Below are 16,438 nucleotides of genomic sequence, written 5' to 3'. Positions count from 1 at the left end.
CTTCTGAGTCCCCTCTGAACCTAGTCTGGGAATGTGAATAGTCTCCAGGGCAGACATAAAGTATCATAAACCTGTAATGAACCTGGAATATAATACTTTGTCAGTAGAACTCCTTTTCACTCATTTGAAATTACTTTAATTTAAAATATATACTCTGTTTTCATTTCTATTGAGGTTTAATTCTGTTTTATTTTGTTATTGTTTCTTGTGCCTTTATTGTGTTTTGCTTTATTTGTATGATTTTTCTGAATAGGGAAGTAGGATGGATGAAACTATGAAGACAGAAACAGGGTAAAAAATTATCTGGGAGGCAGGTAGTTGGAAGTTCACAGCAATGGGTTCCCAAAGGAAGAAGCTGTACCAAGGTTGATTATGATGATGACTGTATAACCCTTCTTAATATACTTGAATTATTGAATTGTATGAAATGTTGATTATAAATCATTTTGAGATATATTCAGAAGTACAAGATTGTCTGTGATAGGATAATATCTGCATGCCTGAAGAATATCTAGCTAATACAAGTCTTATTCAAATTTATAAACCAATCACTAAAGCAAATGATGAAGAGATTGAAAATTTTACCAACTTCTTCAGGCTAAAATTGATCAAATATTCAAACAAGATGCATGGACAATTATTGGAAATTAGAATGCAAAAATTAGAAACAAATAGAAAGAAACAGGTATGCAAGGATTGTTGAATATTAGGAAAACAATCAGTATAATTCATCGCATAAAGAAAGCAAAGGAAATGAAACTCTGGAGCATATTGCTTGAAGCAGAAAGGGTATTTGATCCAACACCAGTTCCTGACACACCCAGAACCTGCCCCCCCAAAATCCATGTAATAGGAATAGAATAGAAATTAATCAACAAAATTAAAGGCATATGTATGAAGCAAACATCCAACATTACTCTCAATCAATAGAGACATAAAGCATTTTCTTTGTGAACTGAAACTCACAAAGATGTCTCTTATCCCCACTCCTACTTATCCTTTGTGCTAGAAATCTTAGAGGTATCAAGCAAGAAAGGAAATAAACGCAACCAAATTGGCAAAAAAGAATAATTATATTTTCAGATTGTATGAACTGTTATACAGAAAAAAAGATAAAAATACACAAGAAAATTATTGGAAATAAGAGAAAGATTCAGAAATGTGCCAGGGTAAAAGAACAACAAACACAATTCAGTTGACCTTTTTTTTTACACCAACGAGGAAAACTCATAAAATTAAATAATGGAAATGCTAGCATTTATAATAGCCACCCAAAAGACAGCAGAGTTAGGAGTAAGTCTAAGCAGAATAATAAAAGACTTATGTAAAACAAACTACAAAACAAAAGAGAAAGAGAAGAAGATATGCTACTGGATAGCAAGCATGAGAAAATCTCAGCACCTACTGGAGAGGTTCCCTAGGAGGGATATCCTGCACCTCCTGAGAGTGGGAAAATCAACTGGAAACAAAGTAGGCCAAGGTGGGAGAGCAGTATCACCTGCTGACAGACTCTCCTGTACCATTGTCCAGTCATTAAATCACGTCTGTGATTCCAGTTCCTATCCAGAACAGCCGATTCTTTCTACTGTGTAAGGCAATCCAGCCCACCAAACTTCTTGTTGCATTGGCCTCTGGGGGCCCTGTGGGGATAGTAGGCCCTTGGCAATTGGTGCAGGCATTCTCTGTACCCAAGCTGCACTTATTGGCATCCCCTCCCCCTTTCTCCCTTTCTCTGACGTTGTTCTCTGACTCCCTCCAGCCCAAGTGCACCACCTCCTACCCACAGCAGACACATACACAAAGCAGCACTACCACAGTCACAGGAATCTCAACCACAATGTCTTTTTATTTTCTACAGCTTTTGCATTTTTGTTCTTATTACAATACTTTTATTATTTTATTTCGAGTTCTCTTCCTCTTCTGGTAAAATGCCATCTTTCTGAGATACCCAACTCCAGCCTCCTAGCCCCCCCCACCGAAGCAAAACAAAGCAGACCTGTAGATATGTAGTTTTCACCCAAATGAGTGTACATACCCACTCACATTCATGCTCCCATAGCAACTGAACTTCAGCCACCATACCCAAGCCACATATGAGATTTTTGTCTTTTTTTCTGCTTATCTTCCCTGCACATCCACTCCTTATCTTATTTTATTTTTTCCTTGTGAAACACTTTCACCTAACGTACTAATTCTAATTACACTCAATATATTTTGCAATTGTTTTTACAAAGCTGTTGGTCTATCCAGAAAGCTGCTTATTACTATTATTAATTTGTTATCTTTCTTCTCTGCCTCCACTTACTCCCCTTTCGCCCACACACACATTTGCCACTTGCTCATCTCTGTCCTGTTTTCTTCATATCACTACCATATTTTTTTATTTTGACTCCTAGGTCAGCAGTTCAAAACAACCAGCTGCTCGGCAGGAGAAAGATGGGGTTTTTGATGCCCATATGAGTTACAGTAGCAAAAACTCGGAGGGGCAGTTGTACCCACTTCTCTAGGGTCATTATGAGCTGACATCAACTCAGTGCAGTGTGTTTTTTATTAGACCCACATCACCGGGCAAAGCCAACTACTTTTACCTCCAAGCCTACAACACACCCAGAGTAGTCAAAACACCCTGGCACTAGTACAATGATAGATGCATTGACCAACGGAACTGAAAAGAAAATCCAGAAATAAAAGCATGTACCTACAAGCAACTGTCATTTTGACAAAGGATGAAAAAAGGTCAGGGTGGGGGCATTCTCTTCAATAAATGGTACAGGAAAAATTGGATCTCCATCTGCAAAAAAAGGAAACAGGGCCCATACTGCAACCCATGCCACACCAAAGAAAAAAACTGAACTCCAGACGAACTAAGGACGTGACTATAAATCTCAGAGTTATACTGATTATCAATGCAGAAGTGGGGACAAACCTTTGGACCCTATTACAGGCTATCCACAGACTATCAGATATAATAAAGGAAAACACACACTGTGGAAGACAATATAGATGACAATATAGGTACCTAATAAAGTTAAAACACGTATGCACAGCAAAAGACTTCATCAAAAGAGTAATTTTAGAACCCGTGAATTGGGAGAAAGTTTTAAAATTTTAATTAATATTGACACGATGCAATGAGCAGGGGCAGAATTACTAAAAGTTTTAGCATTCTGCTGACGAAGATTGTTGCTTTCAGTATGGATTACAATTCAATGTAAACCAAACCAAAATCCTGACAGCTGAACCAATGGGTAACGTAATGATTAAAGGGGAAAAGATTGAAGTGGTCAGGGATTGGAACCACACTCAATGCTCAAGGATGTAGCCATCAAGAAATCAAGTGATGCATTTGGAAAATCTGCCACCCATGACCTTTGTAAACACTTGAAAATCAAAAATACTACTTTGAGGAATGAGGTATACCTGACCCAAGTCATGGTATTTTCAGTTGCTTAATATGCATGTGAAAGTTGGATATTAAATAAATTAAGAACAAAAATCAATGCATTTGAACTGTGGTGTTGGCAAAGAATATTTAAAGTACCGTGGACTGTCAAAAGAACAAACACATTTATGTTGCAACAAGTATAGCCAGAGTGCACCTTAAAGGCAAGGATGGCAAGACTTTCTTTCAGATACTTTGAAAGTGTTACCAGGAGAGACCAGTCCCTTGAGATGGACATAGATGAACATTATGCTTATCGATGTGGAGGGGCAAAGGAAATGAGGAAGGCCTTCAAGGAGATCCGCTGATGCAAAGCTGGGCTCCAACATAAGAAACCTTGTCAGGATAAGAGAACTGAGCAGGGCTTTGTTCTGCTGTACATGAGGCCACCCAGAGTTGGACCTGACTCAATGGCACCGAACAACAAAAACAACAGAATTATTCAACACCCCAATATGAGAAAAAAAATCATCCAATTATGAGATCGGCCAAAGATATGACGAGACAATCCACAAAGATCGACTCTAGAATAGCTATCAAACACATGAAGAAATGATCACAATCACAAGCCATCAAGGGGATGCAAATCTACGCAACAATGAGATGTTTCCTTACACCCACAATGTTAGCTCAATTCAAAAAAACAGAAAAGAACAAATGCTGAAGATGGTGTGGAGAGATTGGAACTCATCCACCACTGTGGGCTCATACATAGGCCCCGCCATTGTGGAACATGAGAGTGAGCTGCCTAAAATATTTGGGAATAGGAATACTGCACATCCTAGTAATAACTTTGCTGGACATGTACCCCCAAAGAAATGAGAAGGAACATGAAACATGAACAGATGGATACTCCACCATGTTTACTGCAGCATAGTTCACAATAGAGAGAAGCTGGAAACAGCGCAATATTCCCTTAAGTATAAGAATGAAGAAAGAAACTTTGTTACATACAGACAATAGAATATTCTCCATCCTTTTAAAAAAAGTGATGAAACACTATGACATGGAGGGATCTGGAAACCATTAAGCTGAGTGAAGTTAGTCAATAACAAAAGGACAAATATTTCATGAACCTAATACTGTAAGGATTAAACAACAAGTGGAAGTCAGGTTTTGGCTTTCAGCTCCTGTAATCTTCTCATGCTGCCTCACAGCAAGAGCTCAAGAGTCTGCCGAGTGCCCATAAGCCATGGCTCCCTCTCTCTATGCGGACATCTTCAAAACCACTTGGAGAGATGCAAGTTCACCTTTCGAATTCAGTCCATCAAGATGGATGGCAAGAGTGAAAATCATTCATTTGCTTCCATACAACATTATGCTAAGGTCACCCCAAAGTAATGGACATGGCTCCCCCGGGTGAGTAAGCAAACTTTACTGGAAAGTCAAGTCAAGATTGGGGAGATGGCCATGTATGTCTCAGAGAAGATGATTATACTTGTGATGATTGGTAAACTGGATGGAATAACCTCCCATCTGGAAAAAATACTAACAGTATTTATAGAGAACCCAAAGGGAGAACCTGCCTGGTACCATGTTCCTAAGTGGACACATTTTATTTACTTTCTATACAACCCTTGGTGGCCCAGGCCATGTGCTAAAGACAAATGGGACTTTAGACTTAATCCTTTAGAGGCACATAGCATCCTTCATAGACCACACCAGAAATATTAGGTACGGAAACCCAGTGAATCAAACTTGGCTTTTTGCAAACCCACTGGTAGCAGGTCTAAAGAATGGACAGACTCCCTTGGAGTTAAGTGTGAAATGTTCTGGTGTGAGCAGAGGCAGATGGCTGCTGTCACAAGGTTGTGGAATCAGTGGACTTTGGGCTTTCATTTGAATCTCTTGCTTTGGGGGTGCCTAATACATGGTGGTGTGGGACTATAATCAATTACTATTTTAATGCCCTATTTGTTTCCTTATGACAAGTATTGATCCTGTAGGTATGGTTCTGCCTGTGTGAATGAGTGTTATTGGAAGGTTTGTCCTATCACCAACCTCCATTGTTCATGAAAATAGTGTGCAGTCACTTAGCATTTTAATCTGTATATGTCAACAGTTCAGATACTGCGGTCTGAACCTGGCCTATACTTGTATAGTTTCCTTTTCTGAATAGTATTTAAAATTCTACACCACTGGTCAAATTAACGACACTATAATTAGAATTACTTTATACCCCATTGGGATGAATTATAATGTAAGCTCTATCATAAAATGATAATGATCTCTCTAAAGTGAACCAGAGACACATATAAAGCACAGGTGCATGCATGAATGGATATTGGACTTACACTTAATTCTAGGCTCATCTAACAAGTAGCCCTTTTGAAATGGTCCTACTTGATATTTGCCCTAATGTAAAGCTCACTTAAGATATGTGTGCTATAGCAAAGTTTGGTGAAGAAATCAGATGCTGTCCAGCTATCAGAAAGAATAGCATCTAAGGATCTTAAAGAGTAGCTTTAGACTCATCTGAGTGAGATGTGAACTACGACCATATGGAAGAAACACACTAGCTTGTATTGTCCAAGGATTTTAAATGTAAAACTAATAACCTAAATCTGAGGCAAGGAGCAGTATCGGAGCTTAAATTTTGAACACTCAATTTTCAGAAGGTTATGGTTAGCCTTGAAAGAACAGACTCCATTTGCAGGGTCCCACCTGGATCAAACCTCCAGTGAATCCCTCTGAATATAGTCGAGGGATGCAAAGAACCTTGATATCAGACAATGAGCATTGCAAGTCAATTTCCCCATATGTGTTTAGGTGTCAGGCCAAGCATGATGTCTTTCTCCTCACAACATGACCTAAATAAGGGAAAGTCTAACTGTCTTAAGAAGTGTTTGGGCTATATTTTTTCCACAGATCTCCCAAGATCTTCCAAATACCTTCTGGCATTTTATAGTACCTTCAATATTCTTCTGCATAATTCAAATGCATAGATTCTTCTCTGGTCTTCTTTATTCAATGTCTAACTTTCACAGGCATATGAGGCATTTGCAAAAAACATGGCTGGGTCATGCACACCTAGTCCTTTTTACTTTTGGTTTGTGTTTTGTTTAAAATGGATATGTTTGCCTGAATTATAAATATGAAGTGATCTTAGACACATGGATCACAGGTATACACAATATTACAGTGAAATTAATTTAATCTTTTCATTTAAACTATCAAATCACCCTTTAAGCCACATATCATATTCAATTGTCTTTGGTAAAATCCCTTTCAGTGGTCAGTTACTACATCAACCCATTTTCCAGACAGTAAAATCAAAAGAAATTATCTTAATCCAATTGTCTAAAATACAATGTGGTCACCTGTTGGGAAAAGAAGGAGCCAGTGAATGAACTCAGGGACAGATTTTTTTAATATTTGACAATATCCCCATTTATTGAATAAACTGCCCATGGTGGCTCACAGCCTTAAAAGGTATTTACATGGCAACATTTATACAGTGTTATGAATGTATAATTATCAAGAAAATTCAAAGTCAACAATTTAGAAACATTTTTTGTCTGATGGAATTTTAACAACATTCAGAAGCAATAGCAAATAATACTGTTTTATTTAGAGTGGGTAGTTTCTTACAGGGTGGAAATTTGATTAAAAGCTTTCAGTAAAAGCTTTTTTTCTTCTCTTTCAAGAATAATATGGGAATAATTATGAATTCTTTGGTAATTAAGACAAATTGCCTCATTATACTCATCAGTACCAACAACATCACCCTTATCAACCAGATGAGGAACTCCTCTGCATCTCGATTGCAGTGGCCTGCTCTCCACCCTGGAATGCATTCTTTGCCAGATTGCAAGTACCCAAGTGCTGGTCCACTCCACATCCACAATCTCAAAGGCGCTTCCCCCAAAGAACTTTCCTTCAGTAGCTACTTTGATGGGCTATTTCCTTTGCCAAGCACAAGAATAAAAGTTCTCTGCTATTATAAGTTATTCTCACATGGTTTAGTTGGGTGACCACATAAAACTTTACCCTTGTTTTTCCAAGTTGTAGAATATTTAGAAATGTTTTTGTCTTCAAGAAAGGTTTAAATTATTCATGTGGTAACTCTAGTCACCTTAGATGTAGTCCAAGTCAATACACCGTTGTCTACTACCATGATTTTGTTACAGATTTAAAAAATGCTGATAAGAATTAAATGTTTATTTTCCAAAATTGTTGCTACTTAATAAGTAAGCATCATATTTCAATATGGGTTATCATTTAAACTGTCTTTTCTAAGATGTGAGGCACATCAGGTTTATAACAAGATCTATTGAGAGAGAACTTTAATAAATATTTTTAAAAGGCTATTTTAGTCAGACTTTCCTCTTTACATTAACTACTTAATTTCCCAATGTCCAGTTCACACGTTTTTAAAATGACAAGAATGATTTTACCTCTATAATTGTCACTGTTAATGACACATATTTTGAATCAATATATAATCTGCACACATTTTAATCACTAATACCTGTTTTGTTTTTTGTATGTTTCTTTGATGGGAACATAATATTAACAACACTATTTATAAAATGAAGCATATGGATATTCTGTGGTTTTAGGAATCTCTCCAGTTATCAATTCTGGTAAAAATAAATAGAAACCTAAGAATGACTTAATACCACAAATATAACACTGGTAACTGTCTCACTTAGGCCTTTGTAGTATTTCCATCTTACCATGAGAGAGAATTTGAAAATAAGATCTTGCTAAAATTTTTTTAAAAAATCTAACTAATGTTATAAAAAAATTGGTAGGAACAAGAGTAAGATTAGTGATATGTGAAATGACTACAGCTCTCTCTCCACATCTGTTCAAAGGTTACCAGTAATAAATAAAAGTAAGAAAATAAATAATAACATAAGTGTGCAAATGGTGGTCCCGACACTTTAGAAAGTGAGTCACATCAATTTAACTCAATGCTTTCACTGATCATTATGTCCTCACTCCCGAGGTCTCAAAGGGAAAAAAATTATACCGAACTGTACAATAACCAAAAGTATCCAGAATAGCTTCAAGAACAGAGAGCAATACTCCTGTCCAGGAAGGTTGCTTTGGGGACACTGAGGAGTTAGCTGGCGATTCATTGGCATTTTTCTTTCCTATTGCGGGGAGCGTCTCCTTTACTGGACGTTTCCACTCCGTTTTCAGAACCTTTCCGACCCGATCTCCCCTTACTCATCCGTTTCTTCTTCACACCGCGGGCCTCAAAAGCAGACCCTTCTCGCCACCTCTGGAACTGGACAGTAATTACATTCCACGTGACGAACGCTTGGATGGTGCAACTAGAAGCCAAAACCGCGATTTTTGCAGCCAGCACGTTGAAGTTCCCAGCAATGATATCAGGCTTCTGCGTCTCTGATCCAGCAAGATGAAGGCTGACGGCGAGGACCGAAAGGACTAAAATCAGCAGCCTGCCCAGAACAATCACAACCGTCCACAGAGAAAACCTTCGCTCATACTTTTTGTCACTCAAATAAAAGAGGTCGCACATGTGGGAGAGTAGCTCCACGAAGTAATGCATCACCAAAAGAACCAGTCCTAGGTGATCCAAGTACAAAAGGTAGGCGCCAGCAATGTGAAAGAGGTGCAGGCCGCAGTAGATGAGCAGGCGAGGAAGGTCTTGCTTTTTGGTTCTCTGGAAGTAGAGTTCAGGGAAAGCATGGAGCCAGTAAGCCAACTGGGAGATGTAGAAGAACTTCATTTGAAACGTCATCATGTTGCTGGGATGAGCCCTCCACAAGACAGAAGTGTCTGAAATGTAGTTTTCAGAGACTAGAATCAGTGTGCCCCAAATACAAGAGATGAGATAAAATACACTGAGCTGCCCAGATTCATTGAATTTGCTCTGCTTCGTTTTGGGAAAATGCATTTGCCTGTTGATTTTATCCAGCACATACTCCTGAAAGGTGGCGTGAATAATGATCGCCACCAGCATGTAGAAGAAAACCGTTGCCAGATCTTTGACCCCGTAATTATAAAGGGACCTGGAGTCCCGAGCTCTTCCTCTGGCTGCAGGGGCCGTGACACTGTGCTGAAGGGTGACGAAGACCATGGAGGTTTCTGCTGTTGCCTCGAACATCAGTCCCAGCACGAAGAACATGCCCACACAGGAGACGATGTCCGCGTGATTCTGCAGGATGAATTCCTGGCTCAGAACCGGGGGGTTCTTGGGGCTCTTCTTGCGGATCGCCATCGTGGCGCTTTCCGGGATACTCACCGACTAGCAGCAGCTGCCTCCCCTGGCCGGGCTGCTTCTCACAGAGTCGCCGCCGCCGCCGCCGCCACCGCCGCCTCTGCCACCGCCGCCCGCGAGGTCTCTGGGCGCATCCCCAATCCGCCAGGCCGCCTCCCTGCAAACAATCCTAGGAAGGGCTGTGGGGCTGAGCATGCGCAGGAGGGGACAACGCAGGCTGGGAAGGGAATCCTGCGCCCCGCCCCAGCCCGCGGTAGCCTGGCGCGGCCGGGAGGGGCCCAGGTGATGCGGAGGTTGCTGGAGAAGTGGTGCTACCAAGTAAGGATGCTCCTGACCCACACGCAAGGATATTTTAACTAGTCCTCGTGACATGCTTCATCAGGAAAGCTACTGAATAATCATCACCGCAGGATTACAATCATAACCCACTCACATAATGCTTTAGTACTTACCATCTCCGCCCCCAACCCTAACCAGGTGTTTGTTATAAACACTTATATTTCTTTACCAAATGAATCCGAAATCATCCTGGAAAACTCAACGAGGTGCATGCCAGTTTAATCTTTTACTAGTATTGTTATTTACAAAATAGAAACCGAGGTAGAAAGAGACGAACTGACCCAGAGCACAGGACGGATAATTTCAGAGCCAATATTTGAGTCTGAATGGATCCAAAGGTGTGCCCTGAACTATTACTCTATAGTGCCTTTCGTAGTAAATCGATCATATCGGAAAACTTTGCTAGTTAGGGAACAGCAAAGTTAAAAAAATATTTACCCTGTTAGCAAACGATAAAATAATAGCAATTGTGGTAATTATATTGCCCAGTTAAAAAACTTGTCTTTTAAAACATACTACATGGTTGGAATATGAGACTACTTATGAATTCACAGAAAGGCTTTTTGGGGCACAAAGTATAAAATAGAATTTTCTCATTGAAAGAAAAAAATCATGTTTCATTTTATATATATTGCATATATTTTTCCTCCCAAAATTCAAATATCAAAAGAGCTTCTTTTTGAAATAACACATCTAAATTAAAATTTCAAGACACTCAAATTTTAATTTTAAAATATACAGATATTTTCCTGTTCTATTATTCACTAAATTACTAACAGTTACTTACATGAATAAGGTTTCAAGTTCAGAATATGCGTTTCAGAAGAAAGGGTACTACCTGATTTAAAAGATTGAGGTTGCCAAGGATTTCATCTTGGTTGGTTCCATAGTCCGTGCTCAAGGAAGCAACAGCCAAGAGATCAAATGACCTATTAATTGGAGAAATCTGCTGCACAAGACCTCTTTAATGTGTCAAAATACAAGGGTAACTCTTTGAAGACTAAGGTACAGCATAGTCACGCCACACCATGGAATTTCCAATCACCTTAAACATATGTGAAAGTTAGACAGTGGAAAAAGAAGACTGAAGATGAATCAATGCATTTGAATTACGGTGCTAGCAAAGAATATTGAAAGTACGATGGCCTGCCAAATGAACAAGAATATCCCTCTTGGAAGAAGTACAGCTAGAATACTGTTTGGAGGAAAGAATGGTGAGACCTCCTCTCATGTACTTTGCACATGTTATCTGGAGAGAGCAATCCCTGGGGGGGAAAGGACATCATGCTTAGTAAAGCTGAGCAGCAGGGAGTGAAAAAGAGGATGGCCCTCCCAAGCTGGATGGACAGCGGGGCTTCAACACGGGGCTCCAAGGTAAGAGCACTTGTGAGGATGGTGCAGGACTGAGCATAGGGTTGCTATGAGCCAAAACCTATTTAGGATTACTTGTTTGGCTCTACTTTATGGTGGTGATTTCCTTTTGGTTTGGTTTTGTCCCTACCTTTTAATGTGCTCTAGAGGGGCCCTGGTGCTGTAGTGGCTTATGCCTTGGGCTGCCAACCACAAGGTTAGCCGTTTGAAACCACCAGGCCCTGTTCAGGATCCAAGACAGATTTACAGCCAGGAAACCATATGTAGAAATAGCTGTTATTTTATCACACACATGATGGTCATAGAATTGGTCTGGTTTTAAGTGTCTTTTATCCTTGCTTTTTTTAGCATACTATATACTTACTAAAAATGCAGTCCAATAGACTTCATTACTTTTAAGATACTAAAATAACATACTGAGATAAACACTGGCATCTGAATTTCCAGAACTAAATACGTAGATATGAAATTTGTTTATGAAATACATATTTATCCATAGCAAGAATTCCCTATTTCTTGCAAGGCCCCTCATTGGATAATCATGTTTTTAAAGAGCTGTTGCAGTTTCTTTTTAAAGATTTTCCTCACTGCTCCCCAGTTCTTGGCTCTGACAGCTGTATTAAAAGGCTCACTAAATCCATGAGGAAGTGTAGAAGGAGAAATATTAGGGCACCGAACCATGAGGAGAAAAAAGAATCAAACTTCTCAAAATCAGTCTGGAGGAAACAGAGAGGCGGGGAGGAAACAAAGAGAGGAAGAGTGCCTTGTGGCAATTAAGAGTTTATTCAAGACCATACTGATGTATCTTTCTGGAACCTTATAATTTTTAATTATGTATATATAGAAATCTTATAATTTTACCTGCAATAGGGAGATAATACAACCTTTTGTTCAGAAAGTAAAGAGTATTGAAAATACTTGCGGATGAAATCAAAGACCGCAATTTTCTTATCTGAACCAATATACAACTCATGATTAACAGAGAAAGATTGAAGTAGTCATGCATCTCATTTTATTTATAACTACAATCTGTGCTCCTGGAAGAAGCAGCTATGATATCAGTCAATGTATTTTACTGGGAAAATCTGCTGCCCAAGACCGCTTTCAAATGAGCAGAACAGAGAGGTGACTGGAAGAACTATGGTGGGCCGCTCGCACATCATTGCATTTTTGAGACACAGATACATGTGAATTTGCACAATGCACGAGGAAGACAAGAGAAAAATTAATGCATTTGCATTATGGTGCTGGCAAATAATAATTCAAGTGAATAGACTTCTCAAAGAACAAACAAATCTGTCTGGGAATAAATACAGCCAGAATGCTCCTTGGAAGGGAGACTGGCCAGACTTTTCTCATGCACTTGGGGTTTGTTTCAGGAAAGACCCGTGCTTAGAATACTGACCAGCATAGTATGGGGTCAAGGAAAATGAGGAAGACCTTTAATGAGAAGGATTGACTCAGTGGGTCTGAAAATGAGCTCAAGCATGAAAAAAATTATGAAGAGATAACAAAAGTTCAGGTGGTGTTTTGGTTAATTGATCATAGTTTGCGATTCACTTAAATTCACCTAATAACAGCACAAATGTATACCAATAATCTAAAGTACATGTTAGAAAAATGACCTAAGAGATGGTCTGAAAGAGAGTTTCTGAAAAAGATATTTCATTTTATTCTTCTGGGGCTCAGAAATCAAAAAGAGGTGTTATAGGGGCTAATTTTAAGGTGCCAGAAAAATTGTGCTTCATGTGAAATCTTTAGGGAAAATCCAAATTTTTATCTTTTCACATAGATCACAACAGTTTGTAGAACAGCTAGTTTTGAACTGTTTTGCATAGGGTCACGATGGGTTGGACCTGGCTTAAGGGCATCTACCAACATCAGAGGTCGCCAGCATTCCATGACAGATGGGCTTTTAATCCATCTTCGACGGCAACAAGTGCGTCATTCTGACTGTCCTCTTTTTTCCTTATCAAAGTTTCTTTTCTGATTTCTGTTTACCTTGTCACATATTTTACTTTACTCTTCCATGCTTGATGCATTTGGTCCATCATTTGGTTGCATTAGAAACATCAGAATAATCTAGGATGGTCTGTCCATATCAAAATATTTAACTTTAGGCACTCTAACAATCATAGCTTTGACACAATTCAGACATCCCATGTAAGGCAGCATATTTGTAGGCTTCAAAAATTAGAACAGGTATATAGTGTGTGAAGAGACATAATTATTTCCACTACACTCACTTCGGAGGGGCAGCAATTCAACATGGAAAAGTGTTCTCATCATCAGACAAATACCTTGTGAATCTTGAGGAATCTAAATTGATTTTAATGACTCTACAGTTTTGAAAAGCAAAGATGTTAGGACTAAGGTATGCCTGACCCAGGACTAAGGTATGCCTGACCCAATCGTCTCAGATGCATGTGGAATTTGGACACGGAATACGGAAGACCTAAGAATAACCAAAGCATTTGAATTATAATGCCAGTGAAGAATATTGCAAGTAATATGGACTGCTGAAAGAACAACAACAAACATCTGTCTTGGAAAAATCCTTAGAGAAAAACTTCAAGTCACACACTTTGAATATGTTATCAGGAGATACCAGTCCCATCATGCTTAGTAAAGTAGCAGGGCAGCGAGCAAGAGGAGCACCCTGGGCAAGATGGGCTGACACACTGGCTGCACCAATGCGCTCAAGCATTAGGGGATGGTGCAGGACTGTGTTATGTCTCATTCTATGATGCTTAGGTTTGCTATGAGTGGGAACCAACTGTAAGGCTCCTAACAACAATTTGCCAAACAGAATTCACAAACCATATGCATTGTGATGGGATCCATTTGGGAAGTAACTGGTTCCAATTCAGCTTAAGGAATGCATAAGTACAGTGTGATCAGGCCAGCCTCTTCTTAGTCATGAAGGTAGGCATGCCTTTCTGTTAGTGCTCAGAGTTACCAGACTCTGACAAGAGCTTCCTGCCTCAAAGTACTTGGCTTTCTTCTTCCAGGGTCCAGGAAGTCTTCTGTGGCATCGCCTGCTGGCCTTCTCAGTTTGCTGTCTCGTCTGCTGCTACATCGCTGTCCTTGCTTCCTGCTTTCTCTTGCCAACCTGGGTCCAAAGGATTCACTACAATCCTGACCCATCTTTTTTTTTTTTCTCCCTACAGTTGTGTGGTTTATTGGAGAGTAAAAGGCTACAACTGGCCTCGGGATCAACCTGCAAGTAACAGGACTACCTCAGGAGACAGGATGTACCTCATCAAATGGGAGAGCTCCTGGCTCCTTCCCAGCAGTGTCACAGGGAGCCCCTTCTTTTGACTGTGCATGAGTCTCTCTCTGACTTAGGTTCTGCCAACTAGGTCTTTTTTAAAAATTATTTTATTGGGGGCTCAAACAACTCTTATCACAATCCATGCATACATCCATTGTATGTCAAGCACATTTGTACATTTGTTGCCATCATCATTCTCAAAACATTTGCTTTCTACTTGAGCCCTTGATATCAGCTCATTTTCCCTCCCTCCCCGTTGCCCCCTCCCTCATGAAGTCTTGAAAATTTATAAATTATTATTATTTTGTCATATTTTACAGTGTCCAATGTCTCCTTTCACCCACTTTTATGTTGTCCATCCCCCAGGGAGGAGGTTATATGTATATCCTTATAATCGGTTCCCCCTTCCTACCCCACCTTCCCTCCACCCGCATAGTATGGCCATTCTCACCACTTGTCCTGAAGGGAGCATTTGTCCTGGATTCCTTGTGTTTCCAGTTCCTATCTGTACCAGTGTACATGCTCTGGGTTAGCCAGATTTGTAAGGTAGAATTGGGATCATGATGGTGGTGGGGTGGTGGGGTGGGGGTGGGGGTTAGCATTTAAGGACTAGAGGAAAGTTATACATTTTTATCCTTGATCTACATTGCACCCTGACTGGCTCTTCTCCTCCCTGGGACCCTTCTTTAAGCGATGTCCAGTTACCTACAGATGAGTTTAGGCCTCCAATCTGCAGTCCCCCTCATTTCCAATGATGTGATTTTTTGTTCTTTAATACCTGATACCTGATCCCTATGACACCTCATGGTCACACAGACTGGTGAGCTTCTTCCATGTGGGCTTTGTTGCTTCTGACCTAGATGGTTGCTTGATTATCTTCAAGCCTTTAAGGCCCCAGATGCTATATCTTTTGATAACCAGGCACCATCAGCTTTCGTCACCACATTTGCTTAAGCATACATTTGTCTTCAGCGATCATGTCAGGATGGTGTGCATCATGATATGTCAATATAATAGAACAAAGTGTTTTTGCATTAAGGAAGTACTTGAATGAAAACCCAATGTCCATCTGCTGCCTTAATACTAAACCAATAAATATATGCATGTAGATCTATTTCCCCACCATCATATATAAATATATTTACATATGTACATACCTGTATTTAAACTTCTATAAATGCCCTTTTCCTCCCATTTATTTCCTATATTTCCTTTTACTTTCCTCTTGTGCCACTATCGGGCTCAGCCTTCATTTGGGTTTCAGCTACTTCTCTTGGTTACATTGCCCTTGATGAATCTCTATCAGGCCTCTCACACCCTTCTTGTCACTGATTTTGGATCACTTGTTGTTCCCTTGTCCCTGGGTTAGCCAACACCACCTCCTTTCCCTGACCTCCCGCTCTCCCATGCCCCCCCACCCGGAACCATCGGTGCCCGTTATTTTCTTCCCAGACTGTTCATCCAGCCTATCTTCTCTAGATGTACAGGCAGAGATAATAACACATATAGAAACAAAGCAACAAAAGAAAACAAAATGACGGCAACAACAACAATGACAATAAATAAATAAAAATTTAAAAAGAAAAATCTATAAATAATTCAAGGTCTATTTGTTGACCTCTAGGAATGTCCTCCATTTGACTCCCATGGGGTGACACACCCTGGCCCCAAAGTCTATCATTGGCACTCCCTAGGGACCTTCCTGCTCTGCTCCCACTTGGTGTGATGGAGTCAGACTGGGCCAATACCAACACTGTGTCTGCAGTTATGTCCCCTGTAGGGCCATGGGTCAGCTAGAGACATCATATCCCATAGG

General features: G+C 39.9%; 1 protein-coding gene across 1 annotated transcript; it reads right to left on the bottom strand.

The window, feature by feature from the left end:
• Positions 1 to 6,854: 6,854 nt before the first annotated feature.
• On the bottom strand, positions 6,855 to 9,706 carry TRAM1L1 (translocation associated membrane protein 1 like 1). The gene has a single exon (XM_075544838.1). It carries the CDS (start codon positions 9,636 to 9,638, stop codon positions 8,526 to 8,528), a length of 1,113 nt encoding a protein of 370 aa, XP_075400953.1. The 5' UTR covers positions 9,639 to 9,706; the 3' UTR covers positions 6,855 to 8,525.
• Positions 9,707 to 16,438: the final 6,732 nt, after the last annotated feature.

The sequence above is a fragment of the Tenrec ecaudatus genome, chromosome 3, assembly GCF_050624435.1.
Source record: "Tenrec ecaudatus isolate mTenEca1 chromosome 3, mTenEca1.hap1, whole genome shotgun sequence".
Taxonomy (NCBI): Eukaryota; Metazoa; Chordata; class Mammalia; order Afrosoricida; family Tenrecidae; genus Tenrec; species Tenrec ecaudatus.
The sequence above is the reverse complement of the archived record's forward strand: the minus strand, read 5'-3'. Positions and strand labels throughout refer to the sequence as shown.